This window comes from Bremia lactucae, linkage group LG1, assembly GCF_004359215.1.
Source record: "Bremia lactucae strain SF5 linkage group LG1, whole genome shotgun sequence".
In the NCBI taxonomy this organism is placed as follows: domain Eukaryota; phylum Oomycota; class Peronosporomycetes; order Peronosporales; family Peronosporaceae; genus Bremia; species Bremia lactucae.
Window position 1 is genome coordinate 5,225,824 of NC_090610.1, and position 20,655 is coordinate 5,246,478.

Below are 20,655 nucleotides of genomic sequence, written 5' to 3' on the forward strand. Positions count from 1 at the left end.
AGGAGGGTGGAAGATTGTACATGCGTTCAATAAATTGAACGCTTCACTCAAGCACCGATACCACGAAAGACTTTATATGATTGATTATATGCCAAAGCGTAACAATTTTTCGTCAACGGATCTGATGCCTGCAACATTCAACAGATGCGTTACCAATCTGTTGAGATCGGTGCAGGATTTTCGCCCCGATCTCAACAGATGAAGACATCGTTCATAGCAGAGCCATGAGCGAAAAGTCGGACGTCGAAGTGCATCGTACCCACGTTCGAAAGGTTCTTACACTTATGCGTAAGTGTAAGGTGTATGCAAATCTCAAGAAGTGTATATTCGCTGTAAGCGAAATAGCACTTCTTGGGCGCATCGTGGAAAAGCGCAGTGTACACCCTGATCCATCACCGACTGGCCTGTGACACTTAATGTAAAAGGACTTCGAAAGTTCCTCGGCTTAGCTGCGTACTTACATAAGTACTCCCGCAAGTATGCGGAAACGGCATCTTTCCTCATTGTTGAAGAAAAATCAAAAGTGATCATGGAACGCTGATTGGCAGCGTTCCTTTGAAAGTATCAAGCAAAGCTTGATGCCATCGCCAATCCTGGCGATTACAGATCAAGACAGATCATTCCATGTGTACTGTCACGTCAGCAATTCTGCAATCAGCTGCGCGTTAATGCAATATGACACAGACGGCTCAGAGCGCGTCGTCTGTCATCAATCGCGTCAGCTTCAAACAGCTGAATGCAACTACCCAGTGCACACATGCCATGAAATATGCACTGGCTAAGTTTAGGGTCTATCTCTTGCGAGATAGACCGTTCATTGTTTACACAAACCATGCGTCTTCACGCACGGCCGTAAGCAGTCCACACCTCTCGCAAAGAATGGCGAGATGGCTGTATTTCTTGGCGGAGTACAACTTCTACTTTAATCACAAACCAGGACGACTTAATGACGTCGCTGATGCCTTTTCGCGCCGCCCCGATTTCGAGCTGGCTGTGCGAATCAACCGAGAGAATAAGTCCACTGTTGCAAAAATAGGTGTTCCGTCGTCAACGTTACTTGACTACGTTAGAAGATCCTATCCAGGAGATAAGGCTCTTACAGGTTTGATGGACCACTATAGAAATCCATGCCAGCAATCCTGAAAAGGATTGTCGAAATTGTATCGATCTTCAACAGATCAATATACAACACGCAGTGGTTTACTGTACTACAGCCATTGCTGACGACACACCTAAGCGGGCAATCGTGGACGTGAGAAGACTTACCTCACGATAAGTCGCGACTTCTACTAGCCACGCCAGTATGAGTTCTTCCACATGTACAAACGTGCGTGCGAAGTTTATCAACGGGAGAAGCCTAGTGATTCATTCCGAGCTTCGTCACAACCTCTGCCTGTTCCGGTAGTGTGTAAGCAGTCCGTTTTAATGGACTACGTCTTTGGTTTTCATAGACACTCGAACAATTGTATTCTTCTATTGTTTAATTCAGCAAGGTAGTACATCTTGTTGCAGTCCCGGAGTCGACCACAGCCGAAGGCTGTGCTCGTGACTTTTTCGACACGATATTTCGACTCCATGGGTACCCCTTGAGCTGCTCTCAGATTGAGACCCCTGGTTCACGGTGGAGTTTTGACAATCTGTGCTCAAATCACTTGAAACTTGATTAAAATTGACAACTTCTGACCATTCGGAATCAGGTAGTCAGACAGAACGCAAAAATCGTTTACTCGAAAATATACTTCGCGGATACGTCCACTCTCTTACGAGTTGAACCGAGTTCTTTCCAATGGTAGAATTTTCCATAACGATTTCGGTGCATGCATCAACAAAGCATACTCCGTTTTCGTGAGTGGCTTACGTCATCCACGTATACCCACCTTGTTTGAGAGGGACTCTTATTCAAGGGGGGGGGGGGGCTCGTTCGAGCAATGGATAACATAGCTCTTGCTCACCACGCATTGACTCTACGGTCAATGCAAAGTAAACCAATGTTGATTCAATCAACATTGAAGTGGGCAAGCTCAGTAATAGTGATAAGGATATTGCTGACTTTGAAAACAATGCTGATATACTAAGCATCGAAAAGAATACTATTCGTGAGAACAATAATGCCCTCACTTAAGAGGAAAATGACATTTCCGCAGCGCGCTGACAACAAATACAAAACTGAGTCAGCAGGAGAATTCCTGCTGGCTAGAGAAGCAGTGGTTCGTTTCGTACAGGATTCCAGCGCTGATGCGGAGAGAAGTAAGAAGCGTAACTCTGACAAAAATAGAAGAGCAAATGTTGTTTGATGGATTGTTAACAATCTAGTCCTTCTGTCTCCGATAAACCTACCATAACATGTAGTGTTGATCGTGAACAGTTATAAATTACTGCCCAGGTAGATCGTTCGTGAGCTGCACCGCCAAGGCAATGCTTACACGATAAAGCTGCTTTGTAGGATGCGTACGCATCCTACCTTTATGTAGCGTCTCCGCCCGTACCATCTGTACGAACTTCTTCCGGTTCTGAATTGAACTGGCACGGTCTAAGGCAACCGCCAAAGCATGATAGTCCCGAGACAAAGTATGATATTCTCGGGACAGAGTCTGGTTTGTGAGAACCAGACGTTCGACTGTATTTTTCAAAAATGAAATCTTTTGACGAGCTGTCACCAGCTCGTTTTGAAGGGGCTGATCTGTCAGTATGTTTGCCAGTTGATCAACCGCAACTTGTGCAAGATTTTGCAACTTTTCACAAGAAACATCGTCTACCGTTATTGCTAACTCGCGACGACGGGATCGTTCGTGATCAACGCCCTCCCGTAATTAACGGAGGGCGTGATCCAATTCACGGTGTTGACTCAGGTTTGACGATTGAGGCGAACCCAATTTTCCTCCCCCTCCACATTCTTTGACCGATTCGAGTGGTAAAAAGCGTTTATGAATTGACCGCTTCTTGACCACCGTGGGGAGAACAAGGTTCGAACGAGTTACCTCGTTCGATGGCGAGGGTATCCACCCTCGCATGATAACTAAGAACCTCGTTCCCAACTGATAATCTGACAAAAATACGAAAGCCATCCCCATCCAAAGAGGGTCCATCAGTGAAATAGCACTTCCCTCGCTCGTAAAAGGATCGGAGGATCTCAATTCCTTTGCGCATATGAGGGTCTTTAAGGTACCCATGACCTGCACCCTTAAGACAACATGGACTGCCTCTCTAGACAAACGGTGCAGCTTCTAGCGTGCACCGCCTACGGTCCGTTTTTCGAACCGGCCACGGAAAGACCATATTCCATAACTCAACTCATCCAGGCTTCTCGCCTGGTGAGGACAAAACGAATTCGTCGTCGATGCTTTTTTTTGGCATCGGTGGTACACATGTAAGCGAACAAAGTATGTCACTCCTTTGTTCGAAGCTTGAGAAGCATTTTTACAGAATATGCAAAGCATAGGTCGCGAGGCCTGGCTTGGTCAACTGGATGATTGATCGTTGGTCACACCAGACCAACGAGTTGCCCTCAGAGGGCAACAAGAGCTTATTTTCGGGAGCAAAACGCAAAATATTGCGGCTCCTCTCCCGTTCGTTCATGTTAACGTTAACGCTAACATGGTTCTCGGACTGATCCTTTAAAAATATCCCGTCCCTGGTGATGCATTCTAGACCACCGATACCATGCTTACCGAAGTGACCTTTACGATCAGATGACGAATTCGGACATCACCAGACTTATATTTTTCCATGGAATCATCACAAGATGCCTCCGTTCCAGAAGAATCTGACGAGGAGTTAAACAACTTCGTCATCACCTCTTTAGTTGTCAAGTCAGAATCCGTAGATTTAACGGACGTGATCCCGTGTAAACCGGAGGCCCTAACAGCTCCCACTGAGTCGAGCAGGGACGCCGACTCGCGCCAGTCACCTACAATGGGAATACTAGGTAACTTGTACCAGTCACCATTATTTGGAGTATGAGGTAACACACTCCGCGGTCGACGCATTAGCGTCTACTGAAACATCTGTATCACGGCAGCTGTACGGTGCAGGGCAGCTGCCAGCTTTGCGGCTTCACAGGCTACGCGAACGGGTTTCGAAATTATGCGCCATAAAAGTGGAATTAAAATCAAACCAACAAGTTCTAATTCACAGAGAGAGAGACACAATTGTACTTTCCGTCGCTCTACAACAGTCACTATAGTCATACTGTTAGAGAGGGACGGCGTGTCCGTTACATAAACATTTATGTTATGAGAAGAAATAAATGAAGAAGCACCAAATTATCATCTTTTATTAATTTTTACTTAATAGCTCCAATTTTACCAAATTGGTAATGTTGACGCAATAATACATTAGTTATATTGATTGGTTGATTAAAGTTTAATCAACCCCGCCAATCGTTACAAGACACGATTAGGCGTCGCGCAAGGAGGCGCATTGCAAAGCTAGTTATTAATATATTAAAGCCAGTTGATAAAAGCTCGTTATTAAAGAACGTAATATATAAGTACAGTTTAATATTTTTCTCTATTTTAATGCCTTACAATTAAGCCTTAGTAGCTATAATATCCTAGCTACTCAAAACCTTTCTCTGCACGTCGTGTACGTGAAGTAATCGAGGCATCCCACCTTCACTGTAATCAGTGTAGGTTGACTAGTACTGTTGTCAGTATGCCCCGTTATAATAAAAGCCTGATAGTTTTTAATAAATCGTTGTTAAGACCGTCTGGCCCGGCCGCTTTTTGGCAGGAAAGCGATATGGTGGCCTGGAGGCCAGCACAATAGGTTCCATGTGCATTTTATTGTCGTCCTGGGATTATATCCTGTTGGTTAGCATGGTCACAAATTCGTGCAACGGTTGTTTTATAGCTTCTAGTGCGGTGCTGTCTGACAGAGATTCGGCCGCCATTCGGATGGGAAATGGCTTGCAATCTTGTCCCCGGTCCGGAAGTGCTACCCATCAATCTGTTTCAGCCCTGATATATACAGTCTAACCTCCGATAAATGATCTTAAAAACACTGTCCTCCAATATTTATTACATTTTTGTGGACATGAACGATATCCTATGGTATCTAATACCTGATAAAATTCTATGAGAATCTCATGTTCGAGAGGGCTATATATATTGTAAATTAACCATCTAGGGTTGCCTGGCATTTTTTGTGCGCGATTTTTGCGGTGTAAACCACACAGGATTGTCAGCGCTGCTCTGTGATCTTTGTTATCGACGTTGAGCATTCTTTCCCACAATGCTCATAGCATGCAGCTGCACTGAAATTGCAAACTAGCTTCGTCTGACTCGTCGTCATCGCGGAAACCTCAGCATTTATTTCGTCTGCGACGCCTAACCCCAATTCTATCAGCTCGTTATCCGTCAGCTCAACGTGCGCCTTCTGCGCTTTCTCGAATGGATCTAGAAGGTTTGCGACTGACACGGGATGGCGAACATGAAGGGCGTCGATCGCATCTTGAAGCTCGTTTTCGGTTGCTTCTTCCTCTGTGTCGAGTTTCGCTTCAGTTCGCGCTTGAATTAGATTGTTGGAGAGTCCAGTGTGTTTAAAGCAATTAGCGATGACCGATTTTGGCAGCTCTTCCAATGCAGCTTTGCTTCAGCGCATTGCCCTAAGCTGATTAACTTTGTAAATATCGGTAGCGCCTTGTTCGTCCCGATCGAGCGTCCTGCAGCTAATGGCGACGATAGCGACGTTAAGAAGCTGCAATAATCTCAGCAACCGTAGGCTGAATTTTTGATGTTGTATTTGGCGGGAGCGGGTTAACATTAGAGATCCCAATTCTCTAAGGACGTGAGAAGGCGCATTATCGTACAGAAGTGCCACTTGTCGATTCTTTGCTTTTGATACATCGTCAAATCGCTTAAGCCACTCTTAAAGAATTTGTCATCGAAGCTTTTTTATTCCAGCGATGAAAGAAGCCAAGCTTCTCGCCAGGTCTTTAGTTAAATGCTCGAGTTTTTGCGCGTGGCTGACGATGAACGTTTTGAGCCGATGTGACCCATCTGCGTTTGCAGTGAACGCAAGCGTAAATCTTGTTTCTCGTTCGTTGACCCTTGCGTGCGCGCAACTGTTTTGTCCGGAGCCATTCGATAGAAGAAACCAGTCCCATCCATATGATAGATGTCGCGTAGCTCGTATTTTTTATATCTTCTTTAGGGCTGGTAGCGCTTCTTCAATTGTCTCCATTTTAGCAGATCCGCACTCGCCGTGCGACTTGAAAGTTTTCAAGCCATGTCGATACTTCAGCCACTCAATCCATCCATTTGAGAAGGATGGTGCGTTTCCGATATTTTGGTGCTCTGCGAACCTGGCAGCTTTTAACTTGATAAGCTCTGTTGTGATACAGACACGCCGGGGTTCGCATTGAAGAATCCACTCTACAAGCAGTTGATCTAGTCCGGGGTGCTTTGCAGTGCGAGCGCGCTACAAAGTTGATATACTGTATCAGCAGCCCATAAAGATGGTCACTACAATTGCCTCTTGCACCGGGTCTTGATACATAGATGCAATGAGAGTTCTCAACTCCTGGACACAGTCCCCTAGGGTTCTTTTACCCTGTCGAGTCGCTATGAGCCGTGCTCGCATGCGAAAAGCCTGATCAGGCGGTGCAAACGTGCTGGTCATTTGCTGTTTCAGCGAATCTCATGAGGGAAAAGCGTCGTTTACGCGTGCTGCACGATAGTGCCCACTCCATGGCTCTACCACCAAGTTTGGAAATGACCATAGCCACCTTTTGCCGTTCTGTTAAGAGCAAGGCGGAATCAATGGACATTTCCATCTGCTTAATCCAAAAAGGGAAATTTTCCCCCTCTTTTCCCTCAAATGTTTTCACATTTACAGTTAGAAAAGCGAGCCCTCGGCTCTGAGTCAGGTACAGAGATGTACCGAGTTGGCATAGATGCCGCTATATGGTCCTGTACCTGACCGATCAGGGAGTTTTCGTACCGCATGAAGGCTTCAAGCCTTGCATATGGGACCTCTGGTCCCATTTGTGTAAAACAGAAGATTTCCGAAAAACCTCGAGGCTGATTGAATCCATAGCTACGTAGTCAAGCGTGGCAACGCATCATGCTTCGGCAGCTTTTGAGTATTTCTTTGCTGAGGTTTCGAGAGCTTAGTTGCTTTGGAGGGATATTTTCAGGGGGAGCTTGGGGTACTGGGAAGGAGGAAGGCCACAGACGGATGGCGCGTGGTTCACGCTTACAATAAGCTGAACAAGAGCAGTTTTTACGTATCTGACATCCTCCGATACTTCATATTTTTGTTGTCTGCGGGTAATATCATTTAACAGAGATTAGACTGTAGTTTGTTTGTTTTTCCAGTTCGAGGCTCGCTTAAATTTCTTTTGTGAGATTGTCAGAGCGAGGTCGAAACAAGTATATGGTGTTGATTACACATATTTGCGGTGTGATGAAAATAAACTGCGGCAAAGTGACACTTGCGATGTCCAGGATATGGGAAGTACCCATGCAAAATGGCAATGTGCGGGGCGCTTCGATAAAAGCCGACAAAGAAAACGAATCGGAGACACAAGCCACCGCCTCCATTTATAATAGAATGCCTAGGAAAGATAATTAAAATATAAACACTCTTTAATATCCTTTACATAGCGATGAGCACCGTAAACTGTTGTCAAACGACGCAGGCTTACAATCGCCTATCGCGTCACACATAGAAAGCTGCTGAAGGCATGAACACTATGCTGAAGGAGTATATAATACTATATGTGTTTGTTTAATACGCTTCCATGTGCCTAAAATGCACTGACCCTTATTTTCTATATTCTTCAGCTACAAGCTTAGCAATCGTCGTAAGCTGCATATTGCTAGTTCCTTCATAAATCGCTCCAATCTTTGCATCACGAAAGAATTTTTCTGTCAGCAAGGTTCTTGTAAAACCAATGCCACCGAGTAGCTCAATGCACTTGGACGCTGTTTTTTCTGCCACGCGCGAGGCATGAAGTTTTGCCATAGCAGCCTGCTTCACAAAAGGCTGGCCAGCATCTTTTAGACGTGCAGCATTATACACCAACAATCGTGTCGTCTCAATTTCCAGCGCCGCCTCCGCGTACTGGTGCTGCATTGCCTGAAATTCACCAATTGGCGTGCCAAACTGCTGGCGCTCAAACAGATACGGCAGCGTTTGGTCATAAACGCCCTGCGCTAGGCCCAGCATCTGAGATGCAATCCCAATACGTCCTTCATTAAGCGTGCTAATCGCAATTTTGTATCCTTTTCCGAGCTCTCCCAAAATATTTTCTTTTGGAACTCTTACGTTCGTAAGACTAACGGGGCACGTTGAGGATGCCCGAATACCGAGCTTCTCTTCAGCCTTGCCGATCTCCAGTCCTTCCATTTCTCGATCCACGATAAAGCACGTGATACCCTTGTACCCTTTCGATAGATCCACACTAGCAAAGACTATATACACACCAGAGTATTCGGCATTGGAGATCCACATCTTGTGGCCCGTGATAGAGTAATAACTCCCGTCACTTGAGGCTTCCGCCTTTGTCTTTAGAGCGAATGCATCACTCCCCGATCCGGCCTCACTTAAACAGAAGCTGCCAATCTATCAAAGAGCATCATTTCAATTTTCATATTCTCTAGCGTTCACATCTCTTTCAAGTCCACACACCATGTCTGTACAAAGTCTCGGCAAATACTTCTCCTTTTGCTCCTCCGTGCCGTGAACCTACGTTCAAGTCATTAGCCTCAATTCCATTAAGTATCAGTGACTCCACTTACCAGAAAGACGTTATTAACGACTGTATTCTGCAAGTCTACGAGCAGCCCTACCACGGGGTCCACTTTAGACAGCTCTTCGATGGTCAAACAAAGGCTCATGAACGAAGCTTCACTGCCTCCATAGTCAGCAGGAATCTCTACTGACAGTAAACCGTTTTCAAACAGCCCGCGCGTAATAGAATGATTCATTTCGCCTGCCAAGTCCATGGCACGGACATGGGGTGCCACCACATCAGCTGCAAACCGATGAACAGTGCTCTTAAACATCATTTCTTCCTCTGACAATTGCGTCAGAGGGGCAAACAAGGTTCCAAATCGACGGCCCCGTGTGGCAATACGACGCTCAAGCGCGCGAGTAAGGCGCACTACTGGGACCATTGTGGTTGACGTTGCAAAATCAAGAGTGCAGGTCAACGTTAATAAAACCTTACAAATCGTCAAGCAATTCTGATTAGATGCTTCAACTCAGCTTCGTATAGTGATGTAATAGTGATTAAAGGGCAAATCGCTATCGCGAGGGACCTTCACCCCTTGATTTACTCGCAGCTTTAAATTCCTTCGGAACAAACGAGACCACTAGGCCAAAGTTAGCCCCTGGAGCGTGCAATATGGACGAGAAAACGCAAATTGATGTCGAGTTTGGTATGTTAGACACTACCCCGCTACACAATAGTCCAGACCTTGAAGAATTGGGGACTGGGGCCTTCACTGCCTTGGCTTACGCCCGTTCACTGGATTTACAGTCTCCGCTTCTTGGTATTTCTGTACTAGGGGCGTTGCTCCTGCTTTTTGGGGGTACTTTTCGCCCAATTTTCCTCGTATTCACCCTCTGTGGCTACGGTATTGTATTCTCGCTCTATCTATCGCACTGGGTGTTGTCAAAAGACGCAGGTTCAGCCGAGATGAAGGCAGTAGCAACGCCAATTCGCGAGGGTGCGGAGGGTTTCCTGAAGATCCAGTATACGGCCATTGCTCGTATTGCCGTCGGTATTGCAGGCCTGATATTCTTTAGCTACGCATTACGGCCCACCAGCACTTTAACGTCTGGGATCGAAAAGCTCGGCAACTTTACGCTCGGGGTGGTGTCGTCCGTCTCGTTTCTCATTGGCGCCGTGTGCTCAGCCGCAGCTGGCTATGTGAGTATGTGGGTCTCCGCTCGATCAAATATTCGTGTAACAAGTGCAGCCCGAAGATCGTACGGAGAAGCACTGCTCGTGTGCTTTCGAGGAGGAGCCTTTTCCGCCGTGCTAGATATCACGCTCTGTGTAGGAGGAGTCAGCTCGCTCTATGTGATGCTATACCTGATTTTTGGATCAATCCTACGTCCTACCGAGATCCCATTGCTCATGGTTGGTTATGGGTTTGGTGCATCGTTTGTAGCGCTCTTTATGCAGCTCGGTGGAGGAATTTACACGAAAGCGGCGGATGTTGGCGCGGATTTAGTAGGAAAAGTCGAAGTCGGTATTCCAGAGGATGATCCCCGAAATCCGGCAGTGATTGCGGATTTAGTTGGAGACATGGTGGGTGACTGTGTCGGTAGCAGTGCTGACGTGTTTGAATCCGTAGCTGCTGAGATTATTGGAGCAATGATCCTCGGTGGTACATTGGCACGTGAAGCTCAATTGCTATCACCTGTAGCGTTTGTGTTTTTCCCAGTTGTCGTGCACGCATTTGATATTGCAGTAAGCAGCGCTGGCATTCTAATGGTCCGAGCTCCATCGGACGTGGAAGCGTCACGCCCTGATCATAATTCCATGGCTACGTTGCAGACTGGCTACAATGTCTCGCTTTTTCTAGCGCTTCTGGCTTTTGCTGGTACAACACGGTGGCTACTATATATGCCAGAATACCCTACAGCTTGGATAAACTTTTTATTATGTGGTGTGGTTGGAATGCTCACCGCGTATGTCTTTGTCAAGTCGACGCAATACTACACTGACTACGCTCATCCGCCCGTGCGGAGTATTGCAAAGGCTAGTACCACAGGTCATGGTACTAATATCATTACTGGCGTCGCGGTGGGTATGAAGTCGACCGTGATACCGACTCTTATGGTGAGTTTTGCGGTAATTACTGCCTACCACTTGGGTGCTACCTCAGGTATTGGTGGGCAAGGAATTCGTCACGCTGGACTTTTTGGAACGGCAGTGGCAACGATGGGTATGCTGTCTTCGGCAGTATTTGTACTGGCGATGAATAATTACGGCCCGATTGCTGATAATGCTGGGGGTATTGCCGAGATGAGCCGTCAGCCTGAGTACGTGCGTGATGCAACCGACAAGCTCGATGCTGCTGGTAATGTGACTAAAGCTATTACCAAGGGCTACTCGATCGGCTCGGCGGCACTTGCTTGCTTTGTGCTTTTTGGGGCTTTCATGGATGAATTTTCAGAATTTGCTGGTCGTGAGTTCAAGTCAGTGGATATTGCAACTGTAGAAGTGCTGGTTGGGGGGCTTCTGGGCACAATGGTCGTATTTTTCTTTACAGGACTTGCCGTAGCAGCTGTGGGTGAAACTGCTGGCGAGGTTGTCAATGAAGTGCGCCGTCAATTTGAAATCTACCCGGGAATTATGGAATACAAGGAAAAGCCGGATTATCGCACGTGTGTTGCTCTTGTGACGAAAGCTGCGTTAAAGCAGATGCGATTTCCGGGTCTATTGGCTGTACTAATGCCAATTTGTGTTGGGCTTGTTTTCCGTGTAGTACGTTGTAGTAATCAATTCGTAAAGTAAATTCTTATTAACGCTTGTTACTTCTTCTTTAGATTGGCGAGTATCAAGGAAAGCCGATGCTGGGAGCGGAAGTGTTGGCTGGATATCTCATGTTCGGCACCGTGACAGGCATCATGATGGCTCTGTTTCTTGACAACGTGGGAGGTGCATGGGACAATGCCAAGAAGTACATTGAGTTGGGCAACTTTGGAGGCAAGGGGAGCGAGGCACACAAGGCTGCTGTTACTGGCGACACAGTCGGCGATCCGTTCAAAGATACTGCTGGTCCGGCGCTGCACGTGGTAATCAAGTTGTTGTCGACAACGGTGTTGGTATTTGGTCCGCTCTTCGTATCGCGGGAGTAAGTGGCTTTATCTAGCAAACGTATTGAAAGGTTCTTATGACGTGATAATCTCAAACTTACTTAAGCAAGAAAGTAGCGCTTGCTACATGGCTACGACATCTAGCAGAGCTTTCTCATTTACGTGCATCATACTCAATTTTCCATGGCATCTTCTGTCCATAACTATCCAGTGTTTCTGCTTGATATAGCGAGCGGAAAAACCGGATTGTATAGCTCTTGAAGCGGTTCTTCCCGTAGGAAAGCTTCATTGTTCCATGTCATTGCTGCTGCCTCGGGAACTATTCGAGCATTCAAGTCCACTAGAAATCTACGAGCAACAACTTGTGCGAGTTGACGCAATTCCCCCTCTTCTGGTACCTTTAACACTCGAATGATATGGTAAGTTCCAGTGAACAGCTCCAAGCTTAAAAAAAGTGCCACTCGAAGGTATCGAGTATTCGGTCCGGAAGGATGAGCGATGGATAGCAGCGAAGGAGCCAATGCCATCACATAAGTTAGAAAAATGGTTTTCTCGAGTGAATTCGCCTGTCAAATATATGTAGGAGTCGCATCTCTTAGCATTGGTCAACGCACGAGCTTTGTGGAGCGTACCCGAACTAGCCTGATGTCATAATCCATGAGATTATAATGTTGCAGTGGCGTAAAACTCTCCAAAAATTCGCCAAGAAAGCGTTCGACGTCAAAGAGGTGCTGGCATATACACTGGATACATGCCACAAAAATAAACTTCAATCAGTCATTAATGTTTCGCTGAAAGCTCAAAAATTTACCGCTATTTCTGTCGTCAACAGTTTGTTTGCATTCTGCTGTCGGTATTCTGTCAATTGTTGAAACTTTATTGGAAAGACTGGCGAGTAATACCAAGGAACTGTGGGTGTTATATTAACGTTAGAGCTTGATCACATGACGATATTGTCAGCACTTCGATCGTACGCTGAGGGAAATGCGAAATGCCGAGGCCTGTTGGGGTCATTTTTTTATGTTTTGCACGAAAGCTTTGCTCTGTTTTATCCTTTGGCGGGGATGATCGTTTCGTACGAACGCGTGTGCTCCATTTACGAGCCAAGAGGACGAAAACATGCACCACTGTTCCTGTATTCAGAAGTAAGTGATATACATTGGGTTGCTCAGGAATAAGGTGCAATAATTGCCACTTTTCCATGTGTTGCGAATGTGCGTGCTGTCTAAACTCAAATGCTACGCTTATCACCTTTGCGGCAAGCCCTTCTTCATCAAATACTGGCGATGGAGCCACTACTACGCAACAATGACGATATCTTTCTCGATGTTCTGTCCAATGATCAATCGTTATGGCAAGCACGATCATAAAATCGATACTTTGCCATACTTCCAACGGCGTAGACATCCCGAGGGCAGTAGAGTCTCCTTTCACTCGAAGCCTGAACACGGTCTTTATTGCTTCTCCGTGATCTCTCTCATGATAAAAATCTTGAATTCTAAATCGTCTCCATTGCACCTCGTAGCACGTGCCCAAGTTTACGCAATACACTAACAACATCATAAAGTTCACGTCATGCGGTCAGTCCATTTCATTGATAGGATCACTACATTGAGGTATACTACAAAGGAAATTGCCGTCACTTGAAAAGCCAAGCAGAACGCCGCCTTCGTCGTGCCGAAGCACCTTGTGCAAGCTGATCGTTCGATGAGGAAGATTTGGCTGTGCGGTTATACGTCCCGTCACTTCTCGTGCTGCAATAGCTACGCAGATATTCTGATATGGGCTGTCGTGACGCCGCATTGATTGAGATGAAAAAAAGACGACTTGAGAGAGGTGGCTACATTTTGGTGATCGACAATTACAAGCAAATGTAAAGAGTCAAGAAGATAATTCGCTTTTTAGCATCTCATTTTCGAAATGGTTAAATTTATGACGTGAAATTAGAAAAATGCTATAACCCTAACTGATTTAAAAATATTTCAATTAAAAATAAGCAACGCCTGCCTTTCTATTTTTCTGTTGGTTATCCATATAGAGAAATTGCTGGTCGTGTGAACACTACGTGCTTCATCCTCTACCAATTTCACCGAGGAAGAACTGATTCAGCGCCAACATAAACGTCAAAGACTAAATCACCGAGGCAACTAGCACATAGCTTATTTCTTCTTGGCACCACCCTTGGTTGATGGTTCCTTCTTGTTCACCGACTTGATGACACCAACAGCAACTGTCTGACGCATGTCACGCACCGCAAAACGGCCAAGAGGAGGGTACTCCTGGAACGATTCCACAGTCATTGGCTTCGATGGTTCAAGAATGACCATGCAGGCATCACCTGACTTGACAAACTTTGGGGCCGTCTCAAGCACCTTGCCTGAACGACGGTCCATCTTCTCCGTAATTTCTTTAAACTTGCACGCAACGTGGGCCGTGTGACAGTCAAGCACTGGCGAGTAGCCATTGCCAATTTGGCCAGGGTGGTTCAACACAATGACTTGAGCAGTAAAGTCTTGTGTGCCCTTGGCCGGGTCATTCTTCGAATCAGAAGCGACAAAGCCACGGCGAAGTTCCTTCACCGACACATTCTTAACGTTAAAGCCAACATTGTCACCAGGTAGAGCCTCAGGCAACGATTCGTGGTGCATTTCGACAGACTTGACTTCAGTCGACAGTCCAACAGGGCCAAAGGTAGCTACCATACCGGGTTTAATCACACCAGTTTCAACACGGCCAACTGGAACCGTGCCAATACCGCCAATCTTGTAAACGTCCTGAAGAGGAAGACGAAGAGGCTTGTCACTTGGACGCTTGGGGGCGTTCAAGAGGTCAAGAGCTTCAAGGAGGTATGGTCCCTTGTACCACGGCATGTTGGGCGAGCGTTCAATCATGTTGTCTCCCTCCCATCCGGAAATGGGCACGCAAGGAATCTTGGCGGGCTTGTACCCAACCTTCTTGAGGTAGGTCGAGACCTCGGCCTTAATTTCTTCGTAACGTGCTTGGCCGTACATCACGGATGAGTCGTCCATCTTGTTAATAGCAACGACCATTTGCTTTACACCGAGCGTAAAAGCAAGCAACGCGTGCTCACGTGTCTGGCCTTCCTTAGAAATACCAGCTTCGAATTCACCCACACCCGAGGCAACAACCAAAACGGCGCAATCAGCCTGCGAGGTACCCGTAATCATGTTTTTAATGAAGTCGCGGTGACCAGGGGCGTCAATGACTGTGAAAAAGTACTTGGGCGACTCGAATTTCCACAACGCAATGTCGATTGTGATACCACGTTCACGCTCGGCCTTGAGGTTGTCAAGAACCCAAGCATACTTAAACGACTGCTTCCCGAGCTCGGCCGCCTCCTTCTCGAACTTTTCAATCGTACGCTTGTCAATACCACCGCACTTGTAGATCAAGTGCCCTGTCGTGGTCGACTTGCCAGCGTCGACGTGGCCAATAACGACCAGCGAAATGTGAACCTTTTCCTTGCCCATGGTTGAGTTACCTGAACATTAGAAATGGGTTTTAAGTGACTACAGCTTTTCGAATAATTTTAAATATAGCCGATTAGAGCCTTCGTACCTTCTTCTTCTCCGCAGAATGGATAATGGTTGCAGCGGAGAGAGGGCGGGCGGGGGCTCGGAATTTGGATGGCGCAGGAACGTTTTACGATATTGCGGCTCTAGACCGAGGTTTTATCGTAGTTCTATCCAATTGAAAGACTTTTCTGGGATGTTGCACGAGTTCTAAAACCTCTAATTCGACGCCTCTATTTTATCATAAATCTCAAAGGATTTTTCACGCATTCGAAAGGCAGATTGAAAGTCAGGCCGAGCTGCACAATGAGTTCGTGCAGATGTTTTTATAGCTCTTGATACGTTAAAGAGCTGGTGTTGGCATATTATGTCCAGTTAGAGCTGTTGTCAAACCGGTTCGCTTTGCTGTGACACCCTTAAGACTTGTTCTCGCATGGTGCCAGGCTCGACCAGCATAAAAGGAATGATAATGTCCTGATTTAAACGTACGAAATGCAATCGAGCCAGGCTCGACCAGCACAAAAGGAATGATAATATCCTGATTTAAACGTACGACATGCAACGTTGATAATTTCAAATTCTTGCCTCGAGACTGGCGACGCCATGTGTAAAAGAGCTACATTTTTAGAGTGAAACGGAACTAGAAAAAAGAAGAAAACGAAAGCCGCCGAGGATTTAGCCAAAAATCAGGTAAAAATTTATAGTGAGCCCAGTCTATTATAAAATTAAAACGATGTGAGCCGTTAATGGCATAATATGGCTCCATTTTTTGATAGCCGTCATGTATTTGGTTGCATACAGATCTAAATAGATATGTGCATGCAAAAGAATGCATGACGGCAACTGTCGTCGTGCACACGCTTTAGACGCAAGAAGATGCTTCACTTGGAATGGATATGAGAGGTTTGAAACTGGGGGAGGTTACGATGAGAACAGCCTATCTCATGGGAAGTTGTGAGAAGGACAGCGCTGTTGTTACATACCTATTTATGTACATTTCTAATCATTTAAAGTAGTAAGTTTAAAATGCGATATTAACCACCAAAACCTTAGGGTTGATAAAAGGAAGCGTCAACGGGAATATTGTAGGCACGAAACTACAATGCGCATGGTGGCAATCTGCCACACAATAATAGTACAAGAGTGGTGGAAGTTCAGATGACTACAGCTGAGAGCCAAGACGATTAGGCGTCGATTTTGGAAGTATGCTCTTCAGGACACTTTTATTTATAATTTGAAAAATGAGCATGGCACAAGTATTTCAAAGTGTTGTTTAGTCAGCCGGAGCTTTAAAATTTAAGGTTATTGTTTGTCTCTCACATGTGACCCGCTCACAATTGTAGCTAGCAGACTTTTTGTAAAGAGCAGCAGCACAGAAACATGCTTTGCCATGTCACTAAAACAATTGCCTTGACACGAACTAAGAGCAGCGAACAAAATAGTTTTTATTACGGTGCTGCTGCATTGGGATAAGCAGTCATTTACGTGATAAAATTTGGTTTTTGAGTAAAAATTGCAAAAATTACCATCGAAACAATGAAAAATGCACTTCTTTTACAGTGAGGCATACGCTGCCTCACTGCCTCCAAACCTTTAATTGTGCATCGTTTTCAAATACTCTTTGCACTCAACCACCTCTTGTTCCCGACGGGCTTTTGACCATCCAAGCAGCTCGCCCATCATATGCACCACCCGCGGAATTAACTCGGTACTTACCTTGCTATCAATGAAAGCTAATCGCATTCGGCGACCCAAGACATCCGTAGCCTTCAGTGCGTACTCTTGTCGCACCGCAAACACCACCTCTGCTTCGAGATACGGATACTTTGGATGCAAACGACGCGGATGATCACTGGGTTTGCGATCTAAAAAGCCACTCTTTTCAATCTCAGCGACCTGAAGAGCACGTGTGCCATAGTTCCGCATCAAGTGCTCTGCAATGTCCTTGTCAAGATTATACTTCTCACGTAACGTGACTGTAATCTTGTCAAACTTTTTGTTGCAGACTTCTCCAACGCGATCGGCTCCAATGATCCCAACGTCCTTGGTTTTACAAGGAAACGCTTTAGTTTGAAGCTCCGGAACGGTCTCGACAAGTTTATTAATCGCGTCTTGCGCCATTCGACGATACGTTGTCCATTTTCCCCCAGCAATCGTCACCAAATTAGACGCAGAGACCTCTACTACATGCTCTCGCGAGATCGCAGCAGTAGAACCATTTGCATGTCGTGGATCCTTCACAAGCGGTCGAATACCAGACCAAGCCGACTTGACATCATTTCGTGTCACGTTCTTCGCAAGATAGCGATTCGCTTCGTCAATAATAAAGTCCACTTCATTTGTCGTAGGCGATGGTAACATGGTGACGTCTGATTGCGAGTCCGTTGTCCCAGCAAGTGTACCATTCTCCCATGGTAAGAAGAATAAGACACGACCATCGCTGGTTTTAGGGACAATCAGACCCATGCGATGAGGGCTAAAGTGATCCGGCAACACTGCATGCACACCAGCAGCAGGAACACAGATCTTGTCTTTTGTAGGATCATCCATCTGTCGAATCGTGTCTGTAAATGGACCCGTAGCATTTACGACAGCATGGGCCTTAATGTTCCATTCATCCCCCGTTAAAGTGTCTCGAACATGCGCACCTTGCACTTTTCCATCCTTATCCTTGAGCAATTGCAAGACTTCGACATAATTCGCAATTGTTGCGCCATTCTGCGTTGCTGTGAGCGCAATTGATACGTTCATACGCGTGTCATTCATTTGGCCATCGTAATACACAATCGCGCCTTTCAACCCTTCTTTTCGAAGCATTGGGAATTGAAACATGGCTTCTTCAGCATTGATATAGTAACTACGGGGTACGAATCGTTGACTCCCTGCCACAATGTCGTACGCTTTTGCTCCTACCCACATGTACGGCACTTCCCACCATTTGTAAATGGGAATCATGATCGGAAGAGGACGATTCATATAGGGTGCAGCAGAAAGGAAGAAAGCACGCTCTTCAAGGGCTTCATAAACAAGCTTTAAGGCCAAATAATCAAATTTAAGAAATGCCGTCTCGAGATAGCGAATCCCCCCGTGAATGAGTTTTGTCGAACGACCGGATGTACCCGCAGCAAAGTCGTTAGCCTCAACCACTGCCGTATTAAGGCCACGCGTTGCCGCGTCGAGAGCACAACCGGATCCAGTGGCGCCACCACCAATCACGAGCACGTCAAATTGCTCCCTTTTCAGGCGCTGAAGCTGCGCAGCTCGCGTTGGTGTTTCGTACGGACTAATTGTCGAACCGTCATCGCATGTTATGGGCGTTACAAGTCGCTTTGGCTCCTTGGCTGATACAATTGTAAGTCCCGATACGGTAATGGCACCCGCGGTTATAAGCACGACACGCTTGGACGCCCGTTGGAACGCAAAGGACGACATGGGATGAGAGAAATGAGCTTCTTAAGGCACGATTCGATGTTTTGGTGATTTGGACACGAAGCAATATTGTGTGGAAACGGCAGCAACTTAAGACAACCTCTCCGGTCGGCAAGTGTTGAAATGGTGTGCATTTACATAGAATATTACTTCCTAATAAGAGAACAATAACAGGAAAGAAACTTAGGGAACTACTAAATCGACGCACCCACCCCCAATAGATCACTGATCAGGGCGGAGTATTAAATGTTTGGGTACCAAATGAGACAGCGTAGGAAGTGAGCAATATGGTGCTTGGGCATCTGCCTCCCTCAGGAGGAGAAGGGTGGCAGGACAGCCCACGTGGGTCAGTGTAATGGGCCTCTCATTACATGTCTTAGTACTTACCATAGTACATATCTCAAAGGTGCTGGGCACCGGAGATGAGACGGAGGGAAGTGAGGCATGTCTCTACAGGGTAAGACATGGGAGCCAGGGCTAAAGTAGCCAGTTGTGCTCTAGATGAAGTGATGACGCCGCATCGTCATTCCTCATTTTCCTAAAAAACAAATCTGGCGACACTGCATCGTCGACATGAGAGTTTCAAGTTCAAGTATAAAGCTTCCTAGTCGAAGTTCAAGGTTTACATTCATACAGAATGATGGTTCCTGCTTGGGAACTACACTGGTGACGCGTCCAACGTGTCTCTACCGGTTGAAGTGAGTGGCGTGAGCCAGTCACTTCGCAGGGAATTTTCCACAGAACTTCAAGTTCAAGATCCTATGGGTTGAACCTCAGTGTACCCAAGGTTTTATATATCAGTTCGTAGGTTTTATTCATGCATGTGTAGGTTTTACTTGTAAAACCTCTAGGAGCCCTTGAGGCTAATTAGGAGTAGCGACAGGAACCATAACAGCTTTTCAATTCAGTTGTCATTTTACCTCCAGCCTCGCAAGTGCCCTCTAACGTTTCCTCGCCACGGTTCAGTCTCCTCTTTTAGTGAGCTGAATAAGGGACTTGGCCTAGTCCCATTACAGTCAGACGGAGGAAAAACGCCAGCCACAGACCATGGAGACGACAGTAACAGAAAGAGGGAGCTCGAGGGACAGAAGGAGATAACGGGAAGACGCCATTCCCCCCCCCGGGAGAAAGAAGGCAGCAACGAAGGGGAGAATGTGACGGATCGCCCGACAGGGGCGACCACCCAGAACAACGAGACGGATCAGGAGGAACCAGCACGTCGAGAGCAATTGGAGCCGGACGCAGTGGAGGCGCTCAGCGAAGAGGATGAGACGATAAGTAGACCTACTTAAAGAGGGCAGGCCACCCATGACGACGGTGCAACGGAATAAGTTAGCTACAACGGAGGAAAAGATGATTCAAGCACTCGAAGAAGCCATGGCAGCCTCGACAACGACAGGGCAAGTAGACGCGTGGCGGACAACACTGCAAAAAAAAACTATTCACGGGAGCATACGCAGCAATTTCGAAGCAAAGAGATGCCATCACGGTCACCCGCCTAAGTTTTCCGACGGTAACGGGATGGAACTAAGCATTTTTTGAAAGTTATTCGAACAAGTATTTGTTTACAACAATGGGTCGTTCCAATAATGGACGAACCTCGTAACACGGATCACCAAGGAACTGCTTATCATTAAGTGGGCATTTAAGGGGATTATACGCAAACTCACCAGTCAGTACAAGTAGGTCCAGGCACACGAGGGTGATATTAGCGAGTGAGAAGACCTAGCAAAGCCAATCTCCAGTCTGGCTGACATCAAAACAGCAGCCAATCAAAGACTGAAATTGCAGCAGGAGGCAGAAGCAGCAGCTTAGGCAGCAGTAACGCTGAGCCGCTAAGGAACCAAAGTCACCCTTGAACATTGTACTACGACAACTGCGACGCCCAAGGTACACAGTGCCCCAGCAGTCGAAC

General features: G+C 46.4%; 4 protein-coding genes across 4 annotated transcripts; 1 reads left to right on the forward strand and 3 right to left on the reverse strand.

Moving 5' to 3' along the window:
• Window positions 1–7,700: 7,700 nt before the first annotated feature.
• On the reverse strand, window positions 7,701–9,122 carry CCR75_000585 (uncharacterized protein; the record flags this gene model as incomplete). The annotated part of the gene is made up of 3 exons (XM_067958692.1): window positions 7,701–8,568; window positions 8,635–8,691; window positions 8,745–9,122. 3 exons carry the CDS (start codon window positions 9,120–9,122, stop codon window positions 7,768–7,770), a joined length of 1,236 nt encoding a protein of 411 aa, XP_067822523.1. The 3' UTR covers window positions 7,701–7,767.
• Window positions 9,123–9,290: 168 nt separating this feature from the next.
• CCR75_000584 (uncharacterized protein) lies at window positions 9,291–12,063 on the forward strand. The gene is made up of 2 exons (XM_067958691.1): window positions 9,291–11,446; window positions 11,509–12,063. Exons 1-2 carry the CDS (start codon window positions 9,353–9,355, stop codon window positions 11,818–11,820), a joined length of 2,406 nt encoding a protein of 801 aa, XP_067822619.1. The 5' UTR covers window positions 9,291–9,352; the 3' UTR covers window positions 11,821–12,063.
• CCR75_000583 (uncharacterized protein) lies at window positions 11,982–15,348 on the reverse strand (the record flags this gene model as incomplete). Its single annotated transcript, XM_067958690.1, has 5 exons — window positions 13,401–15,348; window positions 12,753–13,328; window positions 12,590–12,687; window positions 12,411–12,521; window positions 11,982–12,344 (listed from the first exon to the last, which is right to left on the reverse strand). Exons 1-5 carry the CDS (start codon window positions 13,579–13,581, stop codon window positions 11,982–11,984), a joined length of 1,329 nt encoding a protein of 442 aa, XP_067822616.1. The 5' UTR covers window positions 13,582–15,348.
• Window positions 15,349–16,904: 1,556 nt separating this feature from the next.
• On the reverse strand, window positions 16,905–18,743 carry CCR75_000582 (uncharacterized protein; the record flags this gene model as incomplete). Its single annotated transcript, XM_067958689.1, has 1 exon — window positions 16,905–18,743. The coding sequence occupies one exon, from the start codon at window positions 18,741–18,743 to the stop codon at window positions 16,905–16,907; it is 1,839 nt and encodes a 612-aa protein (XP_067822615.1).
• Between the last annotated feature and the right edge of the window lie 1,912 nt (window positions 18,744–20,655).

Coding starts and splice junctions, on each gene's coding strand:
- CCR75_000584 (XM_067958691.1), top strand. CDS start 9,353: ATGGACGAGAAAACGCAAATTGATGTCGAGTTTGGTATGTTAGACACT. Junction 11,447..11,508: donor TTGGGCTTGTTTTCCGTGTA/GTACGTTGTAGT, acceptor CTTCTTCTTTAG/ATTGGCGAGTATCAAGGAAA.